The sequence below is a fragment of the Hemicordylus capensis genome, chromosome 3 (assembly GCF_027244095.1).
Source record: "Hemicordylus capensis ecotype Gifberg chromosome 3, rHemCap1.1.pri, whole genome shotgun sequence".
Lineage (NCBI taxonomy): Eukaryota > Metazoa > Chordata > Lepidosauria > Squamata > Cordylidae > Hemicordylus > Hemicordylus capensis.
This window is the reverse complement of record NC_069659.1, coordinates 32,742,482-32,768,823: the sequence shown is the minus strand read 5'-3', so window position 1 is coordinate 32,768,823 and position 26,342 is coordinate 32,742,482. Positions and strand designations below refer to the sequence as shown.

The 26,342-nt window shown below is 44.5% G+C and overlaps 1 protein-coding gene across 3 annotated transcripts in view; it reads left to right on the top strand.

Annotated features, from left to right (window-relative positions):
• RDX (radixin) overlaps positions 1-26,342 on the top strand; it is a 70,338-nt gene that overhangs the window by 21,060 nt on the left and 22,936 nt on the right. For 2 of the 3 annotated variants that reach the window (XM_053307328.1, XM_053307329.1), the window contains 6 exons: positions 8,685-8,768; positions 10,593-10,688; positions 22,255-22,529; positions 24,525-24,608; positions 24,991-25,137; positions 25,412-25,508. In XM_053307328.1, the coding sequence (XP_053163303.1) occupies positions 8,685-8,768; positions 10,593-10,688; positions 22,255-22,529; positions 24,525-24,608; positions 24,991-25,137; positions 25,412-25,508 (783 nt within the window). The remainder of the gene's footprint in view (positions 1-8,684; positions 8,769-10,592; positions 10,689-22,254; positions 22,530-24,524; positions 24,609-24,990; positions 25,138-25,411; positions 25,509-26,342) is intronic. The other variant, XM_053307330.1, reaches the window with a different exon arrangement.

The following is a 26,342-nucleotide window of genomic DNA, read 5'->3' as shown; positions in this document are numbered from 1 at the left end:
TCCGAAATGGCTCAGGGCGGTTTACAATTAAAACAAAAATCATTAAAAACAATTAAAACAGAGATACAAATATAAATACCAGTTTAAAACATCTTAAAAAACAATTAAACTAACAAAACAATTAAAACCCTGAAAACCAGGTTAACATTAAAAGAATTAAAACTGATTAAAAACCCTGAAAGGCCAGGCCAAACAGATGGGTTTTAAGGGCTCTCTTGAAGGTTAATAAGGAATCAAGATTATGAATTTCTGCTGGGAGTGCATTCCACAGTCCAGGAGCAGCTGCAGAGAAGGCCCGCCTCTGAGTCGCCACCAAACGAACCAGTGACAACTGGAGACGGACCTCCCCAGATGACCTTAACATGCGGTGGGGATCATGTAAAAGAAGGCGCTCTCACCAGCTGATGCACCACTGTTTTGAGGTCATCCTTTTTGAGGAATGGGTGCAGCTGTCGAATCAGCCAAAGCTGATAGAAAGCACTCCTGGCCATGGCCTCCACCTGAGATACCAGGGTGAGGCCTGGGTCCAGGAGTACTCCCAAGCTGCGCACCTGCTCCTTCTGGGGGAGTGTAACCCCATCCAGCACAGGAAGATCTAACTCACCCCTCAGATTCTGAGCCCCCACAATGAGCACCTCCGTCTTGCTTGGATTCAGCTTCAATTTGTTCTCCCTCATCCAGCCCATTACTGCCTGTAAGCAGGCATTTAGAGAATGAGTGCCATTTCCTGAGGATGAAAAGGAGAAGTAGATTTGGGTGTCATCAGCATACTGATAACACCCAGCACCAAACCTCCTGATGACCTCACCCAGCGGTTTCATGTAGATATTGAAAAGCATTGGTGACAGAATGGAGCCCTGAGGGACTCCATATAACAGCTCCCGTTTTGAGGAGCAACTGTCACCAAGCTCCACCATCTGGAATCTACCCGAGAGATAGGAACGGAACCACTGCAAAGCAGTGCCCCCTATCCCCAACTCCCCCAGGCGATCCAGAAGGATACCATGGTCGATGGTATCGAACGCCGCCGAGAGATCCAGAAGAACCAGCAGAGTCACACTCCCTCTGTCGATTCCCCTGTAAAGGTCATCCATCAGGCCGACCAAGGCTGTCTCAACCCCATAGCCCGCTCTAAAGCCAGTTTGAAATGGGTCTGGATAATCAGTTTCCTCCAAGACTGCCTGGAGCTGGTCAGCCACCACCCTCTCAATCACCTTGCCCAACCAAGGGAGATTGGAGATTGGCCTGTGGCTGTACATCGCTAAGGGGTCCAGGGAAGGCTTCTTTAATATTGGTCTAACCATTGCCTCCTTCAGGCAGGGGGGCACCCTACCCTCCCTCAGCGATGCATTCACAATATTAATTAGGCCACCTCCAACAATCTCCCTGCTAGATAGAAGCAGCCAAGTCGGGCAAGGATCCAGAGAACAGGTGGTAGGCCGCACCGCCCCAAGCAGCTTGTCCACATCCTCAGGAGTCACAGATTGAAACTGATCCAATCTAATACTGCAAGACGGATTGCTGGACACCTCCTCCATAGACCTTGCAGAAATAGTGGAGTCCAAGTCAGTCCGAATACAGGAGATCTTATTCGCAAAGAACCCACTAAAGGCATCACAGCAGAGCAACCCCGGGGACTGATTGGAAGTAGAAGGAGCAGAAACCAAACTCCTCACAACCCAGGATAGCTCCGCCAAGCGTGAACCTGCAGCTGCAATGCGCGCAGACCAGACTCTCTTTTTCGCTGCGCGCACTGCCACCACATAAGTCTTCAAGTGGGTCACATGCTGAATCCTGTCAGATTCGAACCGAGCTCTCCTCCACTTGCGCTCTAGTCGTCTACCCAACTGCTTCAGCCCCCGCAGCTCCTCAGTATACCAAGGGGCCCTTTTTGCAGCAGGTCAGAAGGGATGCTTAGGAGCAGTTGTGTCTACTGCCCTGTTGAGTTCCCTGTTCCAGGTTCCCACCAGGGCATCGACAGAATCACCAGCCGCACCAACGTCAAAATCCTCCAAGGCCTTTTGAAATACCATTGGGTCCAGCAGCCTTTTTGGACGGACCATCCTAATAGGTCCATCACCCCTGCAGGGGTTGATTGCAGCTGTGAGACCAACCTTAACCAGATAGTGATCCGTCCATGACAATGGAGAAACCACTGGATTCCCCACCCACGGAACACCCCCCTGATCCGAACAAAAGACCAAATTGAGTGCATGGCCGGCAATGTGAGTTGGTTCAGAAACTAGTTGAGATAGGCCCATAGTTGTCATGAACTCCTGAGCTGCACCAGATAAGCCAGCCCCAAAATGGATATTGAAGTCCCCCAGCACTAAAAGTCTAGGAGACTCCAACACCAACTCTGCGACCAGCTCCGTCAGCTCATTTAGGGAGTCAGTTGGGCAGCGGGGTGGACGGTACACCAACAGAATCTCCAATCTATCCCTAGTTCCCAGCCTCAAAAATATGCACTCAATATAAGTCAGCTGTCTCACAGGGGCCCTGGTAAGGGAAATGGTATTCTTATGGACCACAGCCACTCCACCCCCCCGCCCACTTCCCCTGGCCTGTTCCACGACCGAGTAACCTGGTGGGAGAAGCTGAGCCCACACTGGACCACTCGCCTCCCCCAACCAGTTCTCTGTTACACTAGACTTTTCTTTTACCACTCCAGAAAGTGAAATAAAAGTGATCATTCTTTGCTGTTTAGTTGAATTCTATTAAAAATATTTGCCCAGTGTGCAACATTCTATGCTGTGATAAATTTTGGTGCACACATTTTCTCACTTCATGTCAGAATTATTTTATCTGCTCTGTACTGAAAACATTTCATGAAAATGCCAGATACCCACCAACTGTATTGGGGGATATGCAGCAGAGATCCTTAATGGTTCTACACTCTGTATGCAGGGCAGTGTCCTTTATCACTTGCAGTGAAGAAGAGTAGGCTAATGCAGATTCCTTTGAGAATAAATCTACTCCTCATAGCTGAATCACCAAAATGTCATAATTGGCAAATGCTACAATATTGCTGTTCGGTAAGAGAAACATTATCCGATTGTATTAATAACATGTCTTGCCAGCTTGTGCAGCTTGGCGGGATTAATGTTTGCCCCCAGTAATGAGAACTGTTGCCATAATATAAAGGGCCTTTTGGGAGAGTGGCTTAAAAGCAGTCTGACTGCAGTTCTGAGGAATTTGTGTTGAACTCTGTGTGCACAGCAGCCCCCACTTCTTCTAAAAGTATGCTGCCGAGTAGCATCTAAGATCTAGGAGTTTTGGGAGCAGCCTCGAGCTTGGCACAGAAAGCTACAGTTTGAGGGAAACCAGGGAGCTCTGAAGCATCTACTCCTAAAGGTCTCTCTAGATCTTGGCAGCAATACTGATGAGCACTGTATGGCCAGAATGCTATTTCTGTCATTCCTACATGCCTGCTAGAACACATTGACTATGTAAAAATGAAAGCAGTTGTATCCTTGTAACTGTTTAAAAAACAAACAAAAAAACACCCAAAACCTGTAGAGAAAGGTAGTTGACGTGTACAACTATTAAAAATTGTTCAAATAGATTATCATTTCTGTAGTGGGTATTTCAGCAAGACTGCCTTCATTGGCAACTCCCCAGACCTTATTAATTCCCCAGATGGGTTAAAACAAAGAAAAAGTTCATGCTGCCAGTGCATTCAGCAGCAGTCCATGTACTTACAGTGCATGCATACATGCACCCTGCTGAGTCACTGGAGAAGAGAGCATCTTATTTACAACAGGGGCAGAACCTTTAGGCTCCTACAATACAAATGATCTATTTGAGGCAAATTGCTGCCTGTACAGAGCAAGCAGATGTTGCTGACATACTAACTTTGGGTTTATGCTGTGCCACTTGCCTCTGGATGTATTTTTCTAAGACAAGTTAATCACTTTCCCAAGTCTTTTCTCCTAGATTTGTTACCACATTCTCGTTTACCAGTCTGACTTTTTTTTTGGTCATTCTGATTAAATATGATGATGTGTGAATGTGCATTTCCACCAGCACCACCAGTGTCATTTGGGTATGGGATGTTTTCAGTGCTTCTGTACAACATAGGCATTGTTTTTCAGATTTCCTTGAGTGCCATTTCCACTAAAGAGATCAAAACTGGCTGCAGATCAGTTGGTCAGAAAAGAAGGCATAGGTATTGTTTGCAGTCAGTGTACAAAATCTTGCTAGAGTGCCGGACTAGGACCGGGAAGACCCGAGTTCAAATCCCCATTCAGCCATGACACTAGCTGGGTGACTCTGGGCCAGTCACTTCTCTCTCAGCCTAACCTACTTCACAGGGTTGTTGTGAAAGAGAAACTCAAGTATGTAGTACACCGCTCTGGGCTCCTTGGAGGAAGAGTGGGATATAAATGTTAAAAAAAAAAAAGTGTTTATAAAATGCTAGGGCTAATGAAATTCATGAACAAATACTGCAATAAGACGTGAAATCTACTTCAGCTATAGTAATTTTTTAGGTACTCTGATGGCAAAATGACAATTGCTAGAGTTTGCTTACATTTTAATTGAAGTGGTAGCAATTCATAAAGGTAGGTTTTCAAATAGTGGAATTTTGTATAGGTGAGGAGAAACCTCTCCTTGGTCTTAAGGGCCTTAGATAAAAGGCTTGCATTTCTTATCTTTAAAAGGCGGTTTGTTTTCTCTTGGAAATGTCTGAAAGAAGCAATATATTTGATATTTTACAAAGGAAGAGTTTAAATCCTTTCTGTAAAATGTTCTCAGAAGAGTAAGCTAGGAATTATTTGTGATGCTGAGAGTGCTTGTCCTGTAAACGTTCTGCTTTGTCCTTAGAACACTTCAAGCAATCTAAACGTGCCCTTGACACAGGATGACACAATCATCCCATTTTAAAACACGGACTAGGCAATTTATAACAGTGTATTACTGTTGGTTTTCAGTGTGGTATGTGCTTGTTGCACCCTTGGCATTTAGATCAGCTTTAAGCTATTCAACTTGCCATGGAGTATGAAAACCTCAAACTTGGTGAATATATCACCATGTAGGTCCGAGTTCACGTTGGGTATTGTATTGGCAGTTAAAAAAATTCCAGACACACAGCTTCTGTTAAAATTAGTTTACATGTGTATCTTCTAGTGAAGCATTATAAAAAATAAAATATAAAGAAAGCATACAACATCAAAATGGAACTGGATGCAAAGGGCTTCATATGAACAATTATTTAGGAACATAGGAAGCTGCCATATACTGAATCAGACCATCTCAGTATTGTCTTCACAGACTGGCAGCGACTTCTCCAAGGTTGTAGGCAGGGATCTCTCTCAGCCCTGTTGTGGAGAAGCCAGGAAGGGAACTTGAAATCTTTTGCTCTTCCTAGAGCAGCTCCATCTCATAAGGGGAGTTTCAAGGAGCTTATTCTAAATGAACTTACCACAGCTATACTTACAAGCTGCCCAGAGCCAGGTTGAGGTTCTAAACCAGGGCTGCTCAACTTCGGCCCTCCTGCAGATGTTGGCCTATGACTCCCATAATCCCTGGCTATTGGCCACTGTGGCTGAGGATTATGGGAGTCGTAGTCCAAAAACAGCTGGGGGGCCTATGTTGAGCAGGCCTGTTCTAATCTAATACATCCTAACATCCATCTGAATTTACACCTTTTTACTTTCAAAAATGTCATGACCATATAAAAAATAACTTGGAGCATTCCAGTCTCTCCTAATAGAAAATTAGCTGGCACGTATGACCTTGTTCATTTTTTTGTTTTTCTAGCTTAGATATATAAGTAACCCCTTTCATGAAGTGGTAAGTTCTTTATATTTGAGGAACAGAGAACTAGATTGGAACATAGAAAGCTGCCATATACTGAGTCAGACCACTGGTTGGTCTATCTAGCTCAGTATTGTCTTTCTTCACAGACTGGCAGCAGCTGCAGGCAGGAGTCTCTCTCAGCTCTATCTTGGAGAAGCCATGGAGGGAGCTTGAAACCTTCTTCTCTTCCCAGAGCGGCTCTATCCCCTGAGGGGAATATCTTACAGTGCTCACATGTGGTCTTCCATTCAAATGCAACCAGGTTGAACCCTGCTTAGCTAATGGGTCAAGTAATGCTTGCTACCGCAAGACCTGCTCTCCTGTCCAATATATATAACTATGTTATATCTTGAAAATATCTTATTCATGAAAATACTGGGTTTCAGGTGAAATGGTTACAGATAAGGTGATCGCTGAATCAAAACTAAAGAGAAAGGATTATTTTTTTAAAATATCCATTAAAGTGTTGATCAGTTCACCAAAAGTTAATGTGGGTCAAATCTATTTTATTACAAAAATTATGGTTCAGAACATCTTGTTTAGGATAGCTTTCATGTAGTCCGTCCATCTCAGTACTTGCCTATTCCTGATAGGAAATTTTGAGCATTATCCTTGTAAGACCCTGACAATCTAACACATAACTCTGCTGAACCTCCAGGCTTAGTTTTTGTTACCCAGATTGTTCATTCTTCCATCTCAAATATTTGCAGTACTGTCTTGTTGCTCATGATTTTATTTACCTAATCAAATTTGGGTTTTTTGAATGCTCAGTTATAGTTCTAATCTTATTTATGTTCAAGGAGATCTGTTGAGTACCCAAATGATGCATTATGTGCCAGTAGTTTGAAACAAAAGGCATCACTCTATACACAGTACTTTACATCCAACATAAGAGTTGCACATGGAAAGAAGAGTGACTCTTGGTGATTTACCCCTTTTCTTCTGCAGTTACATGTGCATCCTGAAAATATGTCCTTGATGGTCCTGCAACCCTCAGGTACACATTTTCAGGAGGCACATTTGGCTTCAGAGGAAGGAGAGGATTGCTAAAAATTGGGAGAGCTGGTCTATGGGAGAAGAGCTAGTCTTATGGTAGTTAGCAGAAATTGTCCCCTTTGCTAAGCAGGGTCTGCCCTGGTTTGCATTTGAATGGAAGACTACATGTGAGCATGGTAATATGTACCCCTTAGGGCAGGGTTTCTGAACGTGTGGGTCCCCAGATGTTATTGGACTTCAACTCCCATAATCCCCAGCCCCAGTGGCCTTTGGTTGGGAATTATGGGAGTTGAAGTCCAATTACATCTGGGGACCCACACATTGAGAAACCCTGCCGTAGGGGATGGAGCTGCTCTAGGAAGAACATCTGCATGCTTGCATGCAGAAGGCTCCAGGTTCCCTCCCTGGCATCACCAGATAGTGCTGGGAGAGACTCCTCTGTAAACCTTGGAGAAGCCACTGCCAGTTTGAGTAGACAATACTGAGCTAGATGGACCAGTTATCTGACTCAGTATAAGGCAGCTTATGTTCCACCCATCCCTTTGTGCATGCACAGAAGCATTCCCCATGCATAACTCTTAGTTTGAATATATTTACTTAAACTATAGCCTACATTTTTTTTACAAAACTCAAGATGGATTACAAATGTCAAATAATCAAAAACAACCAGCCAACAAAATATAAGACCTAAATATATGACAGACCTAAACTTAACAGTAGCAACCCAAAAACTAAAGGGAAAGGGGAAATGCCAGCTGAAACAAAGTCTTGCTGGTGCAATACAAGTAAGATAGAGCCAGCCAGATCTTTCAAGGGAGGTTGTTCTACAAGTTGGGGGCAGCTGACAAGAAATATCTTTTGCAAGTTGATGTCAGATGTATCTCTGAAGGAGGAGGGTAAGAGGGTCTCTAAATGTTCTCAGAAAGTGGGCAGATTCATGTCTGACATGATTCAACCTCTGCTAACTGAGTAAAGAGGCACCTTTTAAAAGGGGTGATTATCTTTATTTAGCAGGGGAAGAGCAACTGGCCCTATCCAACCCCAGCAATCCCTCTAGTGGCTGATGCTGGTGTCTGTCTTATGTTTCTTTTTTAGACTGTGAGCCATTTGGGGATGGGCAGCAATTTAATTAATTTTAATTCTGTATGTAAACAGCTTTGGGATCTTTGGTTGAAAAGCAGTATATAAATATTCGTATGTGGGTGGAGGCGTTATGTATGCTAAAGTGTGCCGTTGAGTCGGTGTCAACTCCTGGTGACCACAGAACCCTGTGGTTGTCTTTGGTAGAATACAGGAGGAGTTTACCATTGCCATCTCCCGCATAGTATGAGATGGTGCCTTTCAGCATCTTCCTATATCACTGTTGCACGATATAAGTGTTTCCCATAGTCTGGGAAACATACCAGCGGGGATTCGAATTGGCAACCTCTGGCTTGATAGTCAAGTCATTTCCCCGCTGCACCATTAGGTGGCTCTATGTATTCTAGTGTATGTAAATATTATTGTATATAAAACTTACAATGGACCATAGTGGTGGTTGGCATAATGATTCCATGTTCAGCTGTTGATTCAGCCACAAGGTTGAAAAACTCATCAGTTTTGTTCTATACAGATTGTGCATTGTTCAATTGTCTCTTCTTTCCCCATAACTAAAAGGGTGGGGTTGAGGAAAACCCACATAAACATCAAAGTCCAAGAGGTTATGGGACAGAAACATAAGCTACAACTAAAGAATGTACAAATTTCTATCCAGCCAATTTAATTTGATCATTTTACATTTTTTGCTTAGTTATATGCATATAGTGGCACTGTTTATATTTTGATTGCAGTGCTGATCAAAGTATGAAAGCCTCACATTTAGGCTATGAATGTATGTTCTTTTTTTGCAGATTAACGTAAGAGTTACCACCATGGATGCAGAGCTGGAGTTTGCCATCCAACCCAATACAACAGGGAAGCAGCTTTTTGATCAGGTAATCTTTTAAAGTATATAGTCATCCTGGCTCTAAAAAACACAGGCCAGGCTCAGAAGTAATGCTGAACCATGAGTTAATGCTGTGAGGAGGAGACTTAATCAGTACTATGTGTTTACTCTGTGGAGTGTTCAGTGGCCCCAATAATTAGGGTGTTCTGTCCAAAAATAGTTTATTTTGTTAAATAGGTCTCCTTCTGCCCTTTCCTCCCCATTTTTTTATTTTTAAAATTCTTTTATTGTGCTCAGGCTCGGACTGGCCCACTGAGCAGCAGGGCATTTTCCCGTTGCACCCTCGCCTGGTGTGCCCCGCTGCGCTCGCTGGGCTCTCCCCGTGCCAGCTGCCCGGCTCCCCTTTCCCCCTCTCCCTGTCTGGAGAGCCCCACCTCCTCTCCTTCCGATTGGTTGTGCGAAGTAGGCTCAGACTGCCCTTAGGGCAACAGGGCATATTCCCGGTGCGCCCCACCCCACCTGGTGTGCCCCACCCTTAATTACTCATTCTGCTCAAAACCCAGACCCCTCCCCACATACATTCCAGCACCCTCTCAGTGCCCCCAGTCCGGCCCTGATTGTGCTTCTAAGCCTATTTGCATGCCCTGAGGAAGTCTGACTTTGAGAACTAGAAATGACCAGTGAATCTTTCTGCAGAAGCTTTGGGGTATCCCCCCGCCCCCTTAGTTTTAAACAGATCCTAGAAAAAAGCCCATTATTTGGAAGGAACTGCTAGCCTTAGTGGAGTTCACCAACAAACCTCTCACTTTAGTATCTGAAAATTGCTTGATTAGTGCGTAACTCATGAATGCCTTGATCTTTTCTGCCCCCACGCAAAATGCACATTTGTCCAAGTTCAATGTTACTTTAGAAAAAAACCAAATATTTTAATCTAGTTAATGGGAAAAGCAGACTTCTTGCTAGGCAGACTTCATGTTGGCTGCATTTTGTGTTTTCCATAATTATGTTAATTGGTAAAAAACAATTTATTCTCTCCAGTTCTGTTCTTCTGTTCCCCATTATGTTTATCTTTCTATTCTTAGCTCATACCATTCTCAAATGAGCTGAATTTATTCCATGGATTTCTACTGGGGAAACAAAACTTGTGGGATGTAGGAGGACTAGTAAATTATTTCCTCCACGATAAATGTGGGTAAACAATTCTGCATTAGCTTTAGAGATGGACTATTCAGCATTACAGGTGAATGATTTTAGTTCTGCATTTAAAGAGGATCTTCTGGCCAAGCTAGATATTTGGGCAGTGGTGTGATTGTTAAACATATGCTTGTCCAGTTAGCTTATAAAGTTGGGATGAGAGGGGGGCTATTTTGAAAAACAAGGTGCACAGGGTCAGGGAGCAAAGCCTGTCCCCTCCCGCACCTTAACTCACCATGCTTGGCTGCTTTAAGCAATTTTCTCCCTGCCTCACTCAGATAGTGCTACTTTAAGCAAAATGGCTTGCCACCGTATTGATTCTTAGCTTTCAAGTACTGTATTACTATACTGTCTGCCAGCCACTGTCTGATTGCTTTTATGAGGATAAAAAGCGTATCCATGTTTACCTCCTTGGAGGAAAGATGGAGAAAAGATGTAATAGAGAGATAAATTATTCAGTGGTGGTGGGCCTTCATACCTTTTGCTTCTGCTGCACTTGAGATTCTCTTACCAAAGTTCTAGCTTTTGCCTGTTGATATAGGGCTGGGTGGTTCTCCTTCATGAAAGCGATAGTAAGTCTACCTGGCTTGTCAAAGGATATCTGGATCTCCTGGGGAATGCAAATGAGACTTAATCATGCAGGTTTTGTCTTATCAATATTGATGTAATTCTTTTTAAGGTTGTAAAAACAGTTGGCCTACGTGAAGTCTGGTTTTTTGGGCTGCAGTATGTGGATAGCAAAGGATACTCAACGTGGTTGAAGTTGAATAAAAAGGTAAAATATTCTTATGATTTATTTTAGTTCAAAATCATTCAGTTTGAAATGGAAGTTTGTGTGTATACTTGTATTACGGCTGTGTGAAACTTTGGCTGAAGCCCAGTATTCTGAACTGCCTCCTTGGCACCACATGGGGGAAGTGACTGTTCCCATTGCTCACTTCTATGCCATGCTTTGCTGTGCCCGGTGTTGGTGGGTTCCTTTAAAGCAGGGATCCTCAACTTTGGGCCCCCAGATGTTCTTGGACTTCAACTCCCATAATCCCCAGGCCCAGTGGCCTTTGGCTGGGGATTATGGGAGTTGAAGTCGAAGAACATCTGGGGGCCCAACATTGAGGATCCCTGCTTTAAAGAGAAGCAGAGCCCTGTCCAGCCCTGACAACATCTGGGAAGGCAGACACTGAGTGTACCTAACACCACCATTACCCATGGGGAAAGCACTGGAAAGGTCTCAGTTTCCCAGCTGTCCATGTGTGCCTTCCATGGGGCTCTGTTTCTCTTCAAGGGACCTGACTGGGGCTAGGGAAAACACAGCACTGTGCAAAGGTGAGCACTGGGGAGGGTTGCCTCTGTGTGGTGCTGGGTGTGCATGCATGTGCTGTTTAGTGTATTTGGCTTCAGCTGAAGCTTTGGACCTCAAGCTATATAGGATAGACAACCTGAGACATTCATTTGTGAAAATAGTAGTAATATAAATAAAGTGTAGACTTGACTAACTCTTTCTCTTGGAAACAGTGATGCACTTTCATGTGGTGGTGTTAGGGACACTAGCATTGTCTAGCAGTTTGACTAATCAGAATTACTTTTTCCCATGTCTTTTTTTTAGTGGAAATAAAAGTTTTAGTGTTATCACTGCTTAAATTAATGAAGTCCTGTTCCATGCCAATTCTAGGACCAAATTAAGCCCTACTAACTGGACAAAGAGACACCTCTTTAATGTGGTGATTCTTTATATTTAGCAGGGGGAGAGTAACTGGCCCTATTCACTCCCAGCACAGTACCTCCAGTGACTGTGGCTGGTGTCTCTTACTTTCTTTTTAGATTGTGAGCCCTTTGGGGACAAGGAGCCATTTTATTATCTATTATATTAATTCTCCTGGGTGTGCCTTGGAATGTGTGTCCCAGAGCCCAGCTGATTGGCTGGGTGGCGGACGCACCTGATTGGCTGAGGCGCACCCAGGAGGATTGGTTGCCGCTGTGGAGGCCAGAGGTGGTGGGCCCGGCCGCGGAGGAAAGGCCCAGGAGGGGGGAAAGAAAGTGGCGGGGGGAGAAGTGGCAGTGGGGAGGAGAGGTGGCTGGGCCCGGAAGCAGAGACTGGGGCAGAAGCGGGGGGAGAGGTATCCGCCGGCTCCAAAGAGCGCACAGATGCTCTGTGCGGGGTCGGCTAGTTTCTCTGTTAAACCGCTTTGGAAACTTTTGTTAAAAAGCAGTATATAAATGTTGTTGTTGTTGTTAAATACCAGATTAGGTACCCATCTTCTTAGTTCTTATGTTGGTCTAGCATAAAGAAGCCTTATCTGGATTGTGATTGAAATAATGTGGGGCTTCTGAATTTATCATGCGGGTATTACTCTTCTGCTAATATTTAGTACTGTGATATTGTGCAGCAAAGAAGCAGCTGGAAGGAACTTGCTTCCCTCTTTTGGGCCTTTACTCAGACTATTACTCCCCATGATTGACCCAAAGAGAGATTTGAGAGGACATCAAGTTGTTCTTTTATCCATGAGATTAATCTCTCAGGGACAAAGGAGACCCCATCTAATTACTGTTGGGTCTCCTGGTGTCATAACACCTTTTCCTACAGTGAGAGGAGCTGTGGCAGAGCAGTGGGAGAAAGGGGCGCTCAGGCTTTCTGCTGATCTCAACATTCCTTTTGACAAAAGTAATTGACTATGAATGTTTATATTAGTGGTCTTCACAGTTTTTAGAGCGGGGGCTGCAGCCGCTTGCCATTCAGTGAGTGAGGGGAGAACGAGGGCAGAGAGCATTATATTGGCAGCTGACGATGAAGCCTGCCACAGGGCAGTGACCACGGCAGGATAATAAAAACCAGCCTGTTGCCAGCATGGGAACTTGAATCACCTGACCCAGCCTCCCATGGGGTGGCTTCCCTTGGTCCACCCCCACCGCCCTGCTGGCAGAAGTTGCTGTGCTGACACCTCAAATGACATCCACATATGCGCGGAGATCAGCATAGCAGTGAGGGGCAGGGAAGCCTCCCCATGCGAGGCTGGTTTGGCTGCCGCCAATTGCCTTGCTGGCAGCTGGTGAAGTAGTTTTTATTATCCTGCCTTCCTCACTCCTGCGGCAGGCTTCATTGCCAACAGACATGCTCTGTCTCCCCGCCACCCCCGCAATCTACTGCTGTGTCCAGCAGGAGTAGGAAAGGGAGGGGAGAAGAGGCATGTCACGGGCAGCCACTGGGGTCTATGTAGGCTGCATAGTGAAGAACAGTGATTTATATACTACTTTTCAACAGAAGTTCAGTGGCTTACATAGAAAAATAAGATGGCATACTTACCCAACATCTGACTAGTTTAGCCCCTCACTTTTTTTTGGCGAGGGTGGGATTTGGAAAAGCAGGAGAAATAGAAGAGCATGGCATGCCTGTTTCCTACTTTATGCATTCTTTCTGGTAAGGTCTTAGCCAAAATGTATGTTACTAGAGTTTTAACAATTTCTCACTTTTGCCATTAACAAGCATTTTGGTGCGGATATTGGCTTTCATTATTTTTACCAAAAAGACCTGTGACTAGGTTCACATACACCAAGACGAAACATAATAGAACCCGTATATAGATATAGATAATATATATAAAATTTAGAATTACAATACCTATAACATACTCATTATAAAGTATACAAAAGATTGTTAATTCAAGAATAAAATCAGTATCACCACAAAGTAAAAAGTGGAAATATGTATACTCCACACTTCTACCAATAGTTATTCCATGCCTAGGACATAATCAGATATCCCAATATCAGTCAATTTCATAAAGAATCCAGTGGTGCATCCTCTTGTATATTCTGGAGATGAAGAAGCCCAAATGTGTAATAACTACTGTCCTGAGGATCGCCAGATGTGTTTCAGCCAAAATAAGGCCACCTTCAGTGGCATTGCTTCCAAATGCAGTCCAGGTTGCTAATAGCATCATTGTATCCACCAGATCTGGAGCGAGATCCGTCGATGCCCATAAGAATGTGTTCTGCGCCTGCACAGGAGCCATGCGGTAGCTATGCCTGAGCTTGTCGAAGCGCCTAGGCCACGCCCCCACGCTGGAGCATGCTATTTAAGGTGTGCCCTTGGTGCGAAGTCCCTCAGGTCTTTTCTGACCACCTTTGTGTTTGGACCACTTGGTCTGCCGCCTCTGCTGTCAGAAAGTTCCTCTCTTCTTCTTAAAAGTTCATCCATTTGACTGACTATCCTGGAATTAGACTACGGACTGGCTAACGACTTAACTCGGTTTTTGACTCGGAACGGCAAATGGTACTTTCTGGCTCTTGATGCGGACTGGCTATCGACGATACTCTGGACTTTGACCTGGAATGGACTTAACTTTTGAGCTGGATATGGCTGAGGAGAAAAAATCGTTCAAATGGTGTGAAGGCTGTAGGGCTAAACTCCCCTCAAAAGACCTTCATGACCTCTGTTTATTATGCTTCGGTGGAGAGTACGTCTCCTCTTGCAAGATTGGCCTATGTTTCTCAAAACAAACGAGAAAAAACCAGGCGCTCCGCCTCGGGCTGCTATTTATGACGAGGTCCTAAGCCCTTCGACTCCGGGCACACCTCACCCCTCAACATCAACTTCATCTTCAAAAATACTGCCGAGATTGACATCGGCACCTCCTCTTTCGACGTCGAGCCGCCACCACCGGAGATCTTCTTCTTCTTCGACCTCGAGAGGTGAGGCTTCGAGGTCTCCTAGAACTGACTCATCGACATCGAAAAAACCTTTGACATCGAAAAGATCTCCCGTGTTGAAACCCAAATCAAAGCCATTGGCTTTGACGCCGAAGCCATTGAGCTCAACATCGACATTGGGAGGTCCTTCATCTTCTTCCTCCTCGAAGTCGACCCATCACTCGAGTTCTAGAGAGAAGATTCGGTCTCCTTCCAAGAGTCATGATGTGGACCTTACTACGTCTCCACCTCGCAAATGTCGTAAGTCTCCTGGCTTAACATCGGCGCGTACTCCGTCACCGTCGAAAGAACAACCTTCTATGCCGATTCTCCCCCCCCCCCATCCTCGCAGATGGTTCCTTTGATTTTGGACAACTCCGGTATCTACTGCTTTGGCTGTACTTGTACTCTCGGCATCGACACTGATCATCACCGAACCCAGACCATCGGCACCAATGCCAATCTCGATGCTGATAGCTCGCTCTCTCTCTCCGGCACCGGCACCGCTTGCTTTGGCTTCCCCTTCGACACCAGCTATTGGACTTCTAACTTCTGTACTGCATACTCCACTCCTCACCACTCAGGTGACTCCTCGATATACAGCCCCTGCCTTTGAGGTCATCGATGTAGATGCCGAAGATGCATTGCCAGCAGCCACTCACTCACTCCTTTCCTTACTGGATTCATCATCAAGCAAACGTTCCACGTCCACCTTCAAAGGTTTCTTGCCTTCAGATCCCGAGATGACCCAACAGGTGATGCCTGCCTCTACATCACAGTCGACCTTACCCGTGTTGGCTGCCCAACTCCAGTCTCCACTGTCTTGGCATACCTGTGGCTACATTCACGCTACCATGGGTGCCACGTCTCTGGGAGAACCATATGCTTATGAGGACAATAGACCGTGGCCTTTACCTCCACCAAAAGACTTGCACCCTGCAAGGCCCTTGTACAGCACTGCAGCTACTCAGACCTACACTATAAGAATGGTGCAGTGTGCCTCTCAAACATCTGGGGTATCTACCCGCTCAACTGCCACTCAGACGGACACCCTTCCACTACCCTCTGTACCTGCTATGAATACAGCAGGTACTCAAACTAATGTAACTACAGACGGAGACAGACCTCCACCATGCTCCCCTTCTGAACATTATGGGTCTTCTGACTTTGAGTCAGACTCAGACGAGGACAGCAACATTGTGGACCCACCTGTTGATGTAGCTCCTCCCACGTATGTTTCCCCAAATGATGAGCTTAAAACTTATCATAAGCACACTCGTGTCATGGCAGATGCCCTGGGACTGGATATTCACTCCCATCTAGCAACAATAGATGATCCAGTATATAGCTTTATGCTCCAGTCCCAATCTACTGCTCCTGTGGTATTGCCCATGTTACCAGTAATTACCAGAGCCGCTAAATGTGCCAGGGAGGTGCTCCACACTTCTACGCCCACTTAAAAAAAAAACTTGAAAGCCTTTACCGGGTACAAGACAAGGACAATGAATACCTCTTAAAGCACCCGGCACCTAACTTTTTGGTTATTGATTGTGCCTCATCCTCAAAGACCAGCAAACGTCACACAGTACCCCCTGACAAGAAGGGTAGGAAGTTAGACCTACTTGGAAGGAAAGTCTACTCTACTTCTTGCCTCTCCATAAAGGTAGCTAACTACGCGGCCTGCATGGCTAAGTACACCCATGGCCTCTGGGAACTTCTTGAAAAAGACCTGGATGTAATGTCCATGCATGATTTCTGAGCCAAGTTCCGCCAGACCTTGGAAAGCTCTGGGGACCTGACTCGTCACCAACTCAGCATCGCCAAACACTTGGCAGAAAGTGAGTCCTGGGCTATGACAGCTGCCATTACTCTGCGCAGACACACCTGGTTGAGGTCTACGGGCCTCTAGATGGACATGAAAGACAAAATTGAAGGTCTCCCTTTTGATGGTTCAGGCCTCTTTAGTGAGACAATGGATGCTACCATGGAGCAATTAAAGAAGTCAACATTTACAGCCAAGACCTTCACTGCCACATCTTCAACTTCTTCACAGGCATCCCAATACTGGCCGAACTATGGAAAATATCGTCCTTCTTTCCGAGGTCATGATCGCTGGGACTTCAGGAAACCCTATTCTACTTACCAAAAGTGGGCATTCCATCAGAAGTCAAAGACATCTCACTCCCAGCGTTCAAAGGCGCAGGATACCCGAAGTGTCTTTGAGATTCAGGTTCACCCATTGACACCTCTCTTCTCCCGCCAGCGGGGGAAAGCGGGGGTAGATGTTACCTCGACGGATCATCCCATCATTCCGTCCCAGTCTTCCATCAAGCTGGCCAGCCATGCCCCTGCATGGCACCACATAACATCAGACAAATGGGTTCTGAATACTGTAGCAACGGGCTACACACTCGAATTCAAGACCACACCTCGATTCACAAGAATGAGATTCACCCCCCCTTTCAGGTCTTCTGCGGGAAGAGGTGATGGAATTTCTAGAGAAGGGGGAAGTAGCCCCGGTGTCGTGGGCAGACAGGCAGGACGGATTCTACTCCCGTTATTTTCAAATCCCCAAATGGGATGGGGGCATCCGGCCCATCATGGATCTCTGTCACCTAAACAAGTGCCAAGAAATTCCGTATGATGGCGTTGCAGCACATCCTGCCTCTCCTCCAAGGAGAACAATGGCTTGCAACGCTGGACCTCAAGGACGCTTATTTTCATATCGGTATATGTCCATGCCATCGGAAATATCTATGCTTCACCGCCGGCCAGCAAGTGTACCAATACAATGTATTGCCCTTTGGACTATCCACCGCTCCGAGGGTTTTTACAAAATGTATGGCCGTGGTGATGCACACCTACACACCAAAGGGGTCTCTATTTACCCGTATCTGGACGACTGGCTCCTGACTGCAAAGACCAGAGACGAGTTACTTTTGCACATCTGTTATGTAGTGGATCTCCTACACAACCTAGGGATTCAAATCAATTGGAAAAAGTCTCATCTGGAACCAGTGCCTATAATTTCCTACATAGGGGCGATCCTGAACACCAGGGAACAAAGGGCATTCTTGCCAGAAGACAGATACATTTGCATTCGGGACGTAATACTGCAATTCCAACAACAACCCATTCAGCCAGCTCGGTCCATACAGCGCCTGCTGGGGTTGATGGCATCCTGCAATGCAGTAATACACTTTGCGCGCCTGAAAATGAGAAAACTCCATAGGTGGTTCCTATCTGTCTTCCATCCCGACAGACACGATCAACAGAGACGCCTGCTGATCCCACCGCAAGTCCTTTGTTCTCTCTCCTGGTGGCCATGGTGGGAAAACCTGCTCAGTAGAGTCCCTTTTCAAGCTCCGTCACCTACTGTCTGGCTAACGACAGATGCATCTCTTCAGGGTTGGGGCCCTCATTGCAACAACCACAATATCCAAGGAAAATGGTCTCCACGTGAAGCCCAGTTACACATAAACTTCCTCGAGCTGTTGGCTGTCTTCCAGGCCCTACAGGCATTCCTACCAATCTTATAGAGCCAAGTTGTCCAGATCCAGCTTGACAATACTACCGCTCAAGCCTACATCAATCGGCAGGGCGGAATGGTGTCACACAGCCTATATGCCCTCAGTATTCAGCTATGGCACTGGTGCATCCAAACCAAATTTGCCCAGTGGCAGTGCACATCAAAGGCCTGGAGAACACTTTGGCAGACGACCTCAGTTGGATCTTCCTGAAGGATCAACAACACGAGTGGGAACTTCAGACAGAAGTCTTGACCCCACTCTTCAACCTCTGGATGTCCCCCTCCATAGATCTGTTTGCAAGTTCCGTGAATGCAAAGTGATATTGCTTGAGAGCAGGCCACAATGCTCACTCTCTAGGGGATGCTTTTCAACTAGACTGGTCCACGGAGGTGCCATACATGTTTCCTCCACTCCCCTTGATACCCATAGTGGTAGCACGCCTGCTTTCACAACCAACCAATGGAATCCTAGTAACATCATGGTGGCCAAGGCAAGCCTGGTCTCCACAGCTACACAGACTATCCAGGAATTGCTACCAGCACCTGCCTCGCCGCCTAGATCTCTTGACCCAGAATGAAGGCCACATTCTCCACCCAGACGTACATAATCTTCACCTGACCGCCTGGCGGATACTCTGCTGAACCATATTTTGCTTAACCAGTGAAAAGCATCCACATGGAAGAACTATCAAAGCAAGTGGCACCGTTTTAAAGCCTATGCACGTTCTAAGGGTTTCCTGCCTAAACAAGCTTCAATCCAAGAAGTCTTACGGTACCTCACGACGCTAAAATCACAAGGCCTTGCCAATGTCTCGTTAAAGGTTTATCTAGCCGCCCTATCCGCACAACACCCGGGGAGTGATGGAAAAACTTTGTTCTCACATCCGTTGAACAAGGCCTTCTTAAAGGGACTTTCACGTGTTTATCCACCAATTAAACCTCCAGTGGAACCTTGGAGCCTATCTTTGGTTCTTTCTTCCCTTACCCAGGCTCCCTTTGAGCCTATGGCTACAGCATCTCTAAAACTAGTCTCCTGGAAAACTGCCTTCCTGATAGCCATTACTACAGCTGGGCGTGTGAGTGAACTCACACCCTCAGGGTTGACTCGCCTTACACTATCTTTTACCCGAACAAAGTCCGAATGCGCCTGGACCCTTCCTTCCTGCCTAAAGTGGTGTCCAATTTTCATCTCAACCAAGATATCATACTTCCTACGTTCTTCAGGGAGCCTTCCACTACCCTAGAACGTTCATTACACGCCATGGATGTACGGCAAGCTCTGTTATTCTATATGTCCTGCACAAAAGTTTTTAGAGCTTCCATGCAGCTCTTTGTATCTTACAAGGGTCCCTCTAAGGGACCGCCAATCTCCAGACAGCAGTTGTCAAGATGGCTGATTGACCTGATATTGTTCACATACAAACTACAGAACAAGACACCACCTGAAGCTATAAGGGCCCATTCTACCAGGGCCCACACTTCCTCAGCTGCACACCTTGCAGGGGTGACTCTTATGGACATCTGCAAAGCAGCCACATGGTCCTCAGAGTCCCCCTTTATAAAACACTATGCCATAGATGTACGCTCTGCAGCGGAGGCTACTTTCGGGAGAAGCATATTAAAAAGGGTGTTACAATAACTACTACTGCTCCTCTCCTCCTGTTGGAGCTTGCTAAACATCTATTCTTATGGGCATCGACGGATCTCGCTCCAGATAAACAGGTTGCTTACCTGTAACTGATGATCTGGTAGAGGTCCGTCGATGTCCATAAGATCCTCCCAACCTCCCCTCTGCAGCAGTGCTGCTTCTATGTGCATTCAGGTGTGCGGGCCCTTGTACTGACTTTCTCCTACTTACCATGGATGAACTCACCTTTTACCTGGATGGTCGTCCTTCACGGTGGTTGTCCAAGAACTGAGGGACTTCGCGCCAAGGGCACGCCTTAAATAGCATGCTTCAGCGTGGGGGCGTGGCCTAGGCACTTCAACAAGCTCAGGCATAGCTACCGCATGGCTCCTGTGCAGGTGCAGAACCCATTCTTATGGACATCGACAGATCTCTACCAGATCATCAGTTACAGATAAGCAACCTGTTTATCAATATAAATATATACATCTATATTGAAACCACAGCACTATCATTTCATTTCAAGTGAAACTGTTTAGGAAGACAAAATCATACTACTCACAGTGAGCCACTAGTGATCCTTCTATCAGTAGTAAAATGCTTATGCTCTTTAGAGTAGCTCTCTAGATACAGTCCTATCCCAACACTAAAGCTTAGATAACAATACTCCAGTTGTAATCCATCTACAGTAATCACACCTCATACCTCCAGTTTATAGGGAACATTTCTGCAAGTACTCAAAACTCTTAAAGGAGACATTAAACATAAAATAACATAACTGAAGTCCAATTATTCAACTCCAGAACTTATAACAGGAATGCACTGATGGAATTGACTGATACCAGGTTGCCTGCACATCTTCCCGCCTTAAATAGCCATGTAGTCATGTGGGGCGGGGTGCAGGTGCCGTAAAGGAGCTGTGGAACTCGACACCGAGAGGCAGGTCCAGAACCCTGGATGTCAACGGATCACTACCAGATAATCAGTTACAGGTAAGCAACCTGTTTATCTGATTATGTCCTACATAGGGATGTGCACAAAACCAGTTGGCCAGGTTCAGTTCAAATCTGAACTGGGTTTAAACTGGGAGGGGGAGGTTTGGTTTTGGTTTTGCTCAAACCCCCCAGTTTGGTTTGAATTCGAACTGGTTTGAACTTCCAAAAGTGAGTGGGGTGGTAGCTGGTACCCATGGATGCCTACCACCCAACCCCCAAAGCAATCGGACACTCGTACAATTTTTAATGAATTTTTGAGATATATTTTTTATTTTTTCTCATAGGGTATAATGGGACTTGAACCAGCCCATTACTCCCTATTGTGGAGCACCTGTGGGTGCCAACTACCACCCAAACCCCGAAGCAATCGGACACTCCTATGACTTCTTAATGAATTTTTGAAATATTTTTAATTATTTTTCTCATAGGGTATAACAGGACTCGAACCACCCATGGGTGCCAACTACCACCCTACCCACTTTTGGAGGTTCAAACAGGTTCAAAACAGGTTCAAATTGAACCCCCCCCCAGTTTGGTTCAAATTCAAACCTGCAGCTCAAACCTAATGACTGGTTCGGTTCAAATTTGAACTGGTTTGCACATCCCTAGTCCTACGTAGCCACCTAATGGTGCAGCGGAGAAGTAACCTGCCTACAGAGCAGGAGGCTGTTGGTTCAAATCACCGCTGGTGTGTTTCCCAGAATATGGGAAACTCATATCGGGCAGCAGTGATATAGGAAGGCGCTGAAAGGCATAATCTCGTACTGCATGGGAGATGGCAATGGTTAACTCCTCCTGTATTCTACATGGCTCGTGGTAGCCAGGAGTTGACACTGACTTGAAGGCACAACCTTTCCTTTCCATGGACTAATTATTGGGGGAACTGTGGAGTATACATATTTCCATTTTTTACATTGAGCTGATACTGGGTTTATTCTTGAATTAACAATATTTTGTACACTTTATTATATTATGAGTATGTTATATGTATTACAATTCAAAATATACTTTTACACACACAGACATGAGGTCTTTTGTATTTTGTCTTTCATTATTTTTGTACAGTACTTTAAACCTTTCAGTGCTATATAATAATGAGCTAGCCAGATTTTATTTATTGCATTTCACTTGGGAAATCTGGTCTATACAGTGCTTGTTAATATGTGGCAAGTACATGTAAAAGGTACTCTATTATCACTACTCTATCTTTGAGTAGAATATTCTGTCTTTGAGTAGAATTCTGATTTTTCCTAAATCATTTTATATAGATAGGTCTTCAAAATTGAAAACTGGAGTAACGCAAGAATACAATAAGGACTTTAAATGGTTTTTTGTAGCCTCTGAAAGCTGTTGTGTTTTCCTTATTCCAATAAATTATTTAGATTTCTGTGTGAATCACAGTTCCTTCAGTGTTGAGTCTAGAGCTGAATTACGGTATGTAACAGCCAGTGTCTACATTGATTTTCATAATCTTATTCTCTCTGCCCTTTTAAAAACTCAATTTCAGGTAACACAGCAAGATGTAAGGAAAGAAAATCCTCTTCAATTCAAATTCAGGGCAAAGTTTTTTCCTGAGGATGTTTCTGAAGAGTTGATCCAAGATATAACTCAGAGACTGTTTTTTCTGCAAGTCAAAGAAGCCATCTTAAATGATGAAATATATTGCCCACCTGAAACTGCAGTTCTGCTAGCTTCTTATGCTGTTCAAGCCAAGTATGGAGATTACAACAAAGAGATTCATAAACTGGGGTATTTGGCCAATGACCGACTTCTTCCTCAGCGGTAAGAAAGTTTGTATGCCACATCATAGTTATGGCAAACTGTATTGGGTATAGCAGATCAGTTTAATATTAAAGCATGCCTACTGACCTATGCAACGTAAGGGATCCTCTTCAGAACTGATGATTAAACCAAGGTAAGGCAAAATCATGATCTCTTCAGTGTTAAACCTCTTCAGATGTTAGCCGCTGCTGTTGGGGATGGGAGCATGATTCAGTGGAACGGCATATGGGTTGCATGCAGAAGGTCCCAGTTTCAGCCCTTAGCACCTCCAGGTATGGGCTGGAAAAGACCCGTCTTTAAAACCCTGGAGAACTCCTGCCATTCAATTGAGACAATGCAGAGCTAGATGGCTGGTCTTGTGGTAGCAAGCAAGAGAGCTGGTCTTGTGGTAGCAAGCATGACTTGTCCCCATAGCTAAGCAAGGTCTGCCCTGGTTGCATATGAATGGGAGACTTGATGTGTGAGCACTGCAAGATATTCCCCTCAGGGGATGAAGCCGCTCTGGGAAGAGCAGAAGGTTTCAAGTTCCCTCCCTGGCTTCTCCAAGATAGGGCTGAGAGAGATTCCTGCCTGCAACCTTGGAGAAGCCACTGCCAGTCTGTGAAGACAATACTGAGCTAGATAGACCAATGGTCTGACTCAGTATATGGCAGTTTCCTATGTTCCTATGTTCTAGTGTATTAGCCTATGCAGTGATGACAGCTTTAAAATACATTAGCTTTTGGCAACTATTTCTTTTTATAACGAACTTTCCAACTGGAAAACTGGCAAGCTTTAGTGGTACCATAGATTACGGATAGTTTAAAGCACTGACAGTTTATCAGGAGGGTCAACTTCACCAGTATTTAAGAGCTGTGGCCTTATCTGTGCATTTAATGTCATCTGGTGTTGTTATGTTTCTTGCTCTTAATCTGTCTGTGTGTGTGTACGTGTAAGTACAGCCAGTGAATTGTTTATATAGAAATATGTGACTTGTAGAAGTAAAGAGAGGCTGGGATTCCTAGAATGGGAAGGAGGGCTGAAGACAGAGGCTAGAGCAAGCAGACTTCTGGTTCTCAACTGTCTTTCACAAAGCTTTCAAATGGGTTGATATCTTTTTGGACAGCTTATAGTTGCTTGTTGAAATGCTGCTTAAAAAATAATAATTTCCCACTTGATGTGCATGTTCCTTATATTGTTTGTTTTTGTAATATTGCCACTTTCCCCAACCTGTTGGGCATAGTTTGACACCATGTGCAATCAAATTTTGTTGAGCTTAAATATTTATTTATTTACTTATTTATTTATTTATTTATTTATTTATTTTATTTTATTTATATACCGCCCTTCCAAAATGGCTCAGGGCGGTTTACAATTAAAACGACTCATAAAACAATGAAAAGCTAAAACAAATTAAAAACAATAAAACAACTAACAATTTAAAAACATTTTAAAACAAAAATTAAACATTGTCCCCAGACCCCAGCTCAAGAAAACACATAGACTTAGTATAGAAGAAAAGGGCCACAACTTTGTTAACTATTACACAAAGCATGGCAGACTAGAACACCAGGTGATTAATCACCCTTAGAGAACAGTGTGGGCCAATAGAAGCAGGTCAGAACTCTGAAATCCTACCCAGCGCCCTACTGGGCGACACACCCTGGCTCGGGAATGGGCAGGTACACTCCACCCAATTCCTTTAAAGCCGACCCCCCCTTCTGTAAGAGAGGATCTGGATACTTCTAGGCATTCGTCCACCCCGGACCACACAGCCCAAAGGTTGGAGAAGTCCTGAAGCAGGGTTCATGGCAATCATTCTCCCCGTGCCGCACAGGCTACAAAGGAGTGATTAACCAATCACCCCTTTTACATATCCAAGGGTGCTATTAGGTTCCTCTTATTTGCTTTTATTTTATTTGCTGGTCCTATATAGCAAATGCTGGTGCTTTCCAGATGGTGTGGGTTTTGCATAAAAATAGCACACCCATTTAATGTTGATGCTTTATTTGACAGTGTTTTGGAACAGCATAAATTGACAAAAGAACAGTGGGAAGAGAGAATACAGAACTGGCATGAAGAACATAGAGGGATGTTAAGGTAATGTCCCCAATATAGCTATAGTCATTCTAACTTATCAGATTTACTGCTGCCATTTTAAATGTTATTAAAAATATAAAGACCTGGGATCTAGCTGAGCAAAAGTTAGCCTCGGCTTGGACTGCAACAATCTTATTAACACCTACTTGGGAGTGAGCCCCATTGCAATAAGTAACATTTGCTCGCAAGTAGATATGGACAGGATTGGACTGAATTTCCCACTGAAATCAATGGATGCAACACACGCAAGCATTTGCATCCATTTATTTCAATAGGACTTAGCTGAGGCTAGCTTGCTGGATTGGACTCTTGATGTTACTGCTCTATAGTAAAGAGAGACTTACATTTTTATGGGTTTAATTATGTTCTCTCCATTGATCAGGGAAGATTCCATGATGGAATACCTCAAAATTGCACAAGATTTGGAAATGTATGGAGTCAACTATTTTGAAATAAAGAACAAAAAGGGAACTGAGTTATGGCTCGGTGTTGATGCTTTGGGTTTGAATATTTATGAACATGACGACAAGTAAGTAGTTCTAGAATCGCTGTAGTGTCCCTGAAATACTGTTTAAGGATTGCCCGAATAAGGTGTTCTCTACTTGTTAAGAGCTAATATGGGCTCTGAGGGGAATCTAGATGGTAGAGAGGAGACTACTGAGTGGATGGTTCTGCTTTTGGGCAGAGGTAGACAAAATGACCTATTGTCCCTCCATTCTTGACCTTAGGTTTGTACTTTTTAACTCTGTTTTGTTTTGTTTTTTGCAAAATGTAAATTCTGTCATTTTACTGTATTACTAAAGGTTGACTCCCAAGATTGGCTTTCCTTGGAGTGAAATCCGAAATATTTCATTTAATGACAAGAAGTTTGTGATAAAGCCCATTGACAAAAAGGCCCCTGTAAGTAATTTCAGATTCTTGTTAAAGTGTGAACTATCAACATAGAGCATATCTATTATCCCTTTCTCTCTGGTGCTTAACTTTCCTAACGGTTTCCTATCTTAAGTATTCATTTAAAGTATCATCAGTATGTCACTTTTTTCTTGCTGCATTTATGTTGAAATGTCTGATTTGGTGCTGGTTTTATTTATTGATGCCCCCTGTAGCAATCTTAACATTAGGATTGGAAGTGACTACAGGTGGACCTTGTTATCCGCAGATTTGCATATCTACAGTCAGGGAAAAAGACACCCGATCTTGGCATACATGTGGGGGAAAGCATGCCGACCTTGCGTATCTGCGAGTCAGGGGTGGCCAGAAATGACTGTGGAGGTCATTTCTGGCCGCCATTTTCAAACTGGCTCCTGTCTCTGTAAAAAAATGAAATAAAATTGGGGGGTGGGGACCCTAGCCCCCACAATCCCATAGGATCAATTACCTGGTTTTTGCAGTTTCCATGTCTGTGGCTGCAGCCCAGGACAGAACCCCTGCAAATAATGAGGTTATATTGTATAGATACCAGTTAATTCCATGTCTCCTTTTTCACACTAATTACTGCTGTTGTCTGCTACTTTCTTTTGAATTTAAAAATATTTACAAATTGATTTGTCAAAAAATGACTGACATCCATACTAATAACTTCTGCTAACTTGGCAAAGAGGCACATTTTAACGTGGTGATTCTCTTTATTTAGCAGGGGGAGAGTTACTGACCCTATCCAGCCCCAGCACAGTACTTCCAGTGACTGTTGCTGGTGTCTATCTGATGTTTCATTTTAGATTGTGAGCCCTTTGG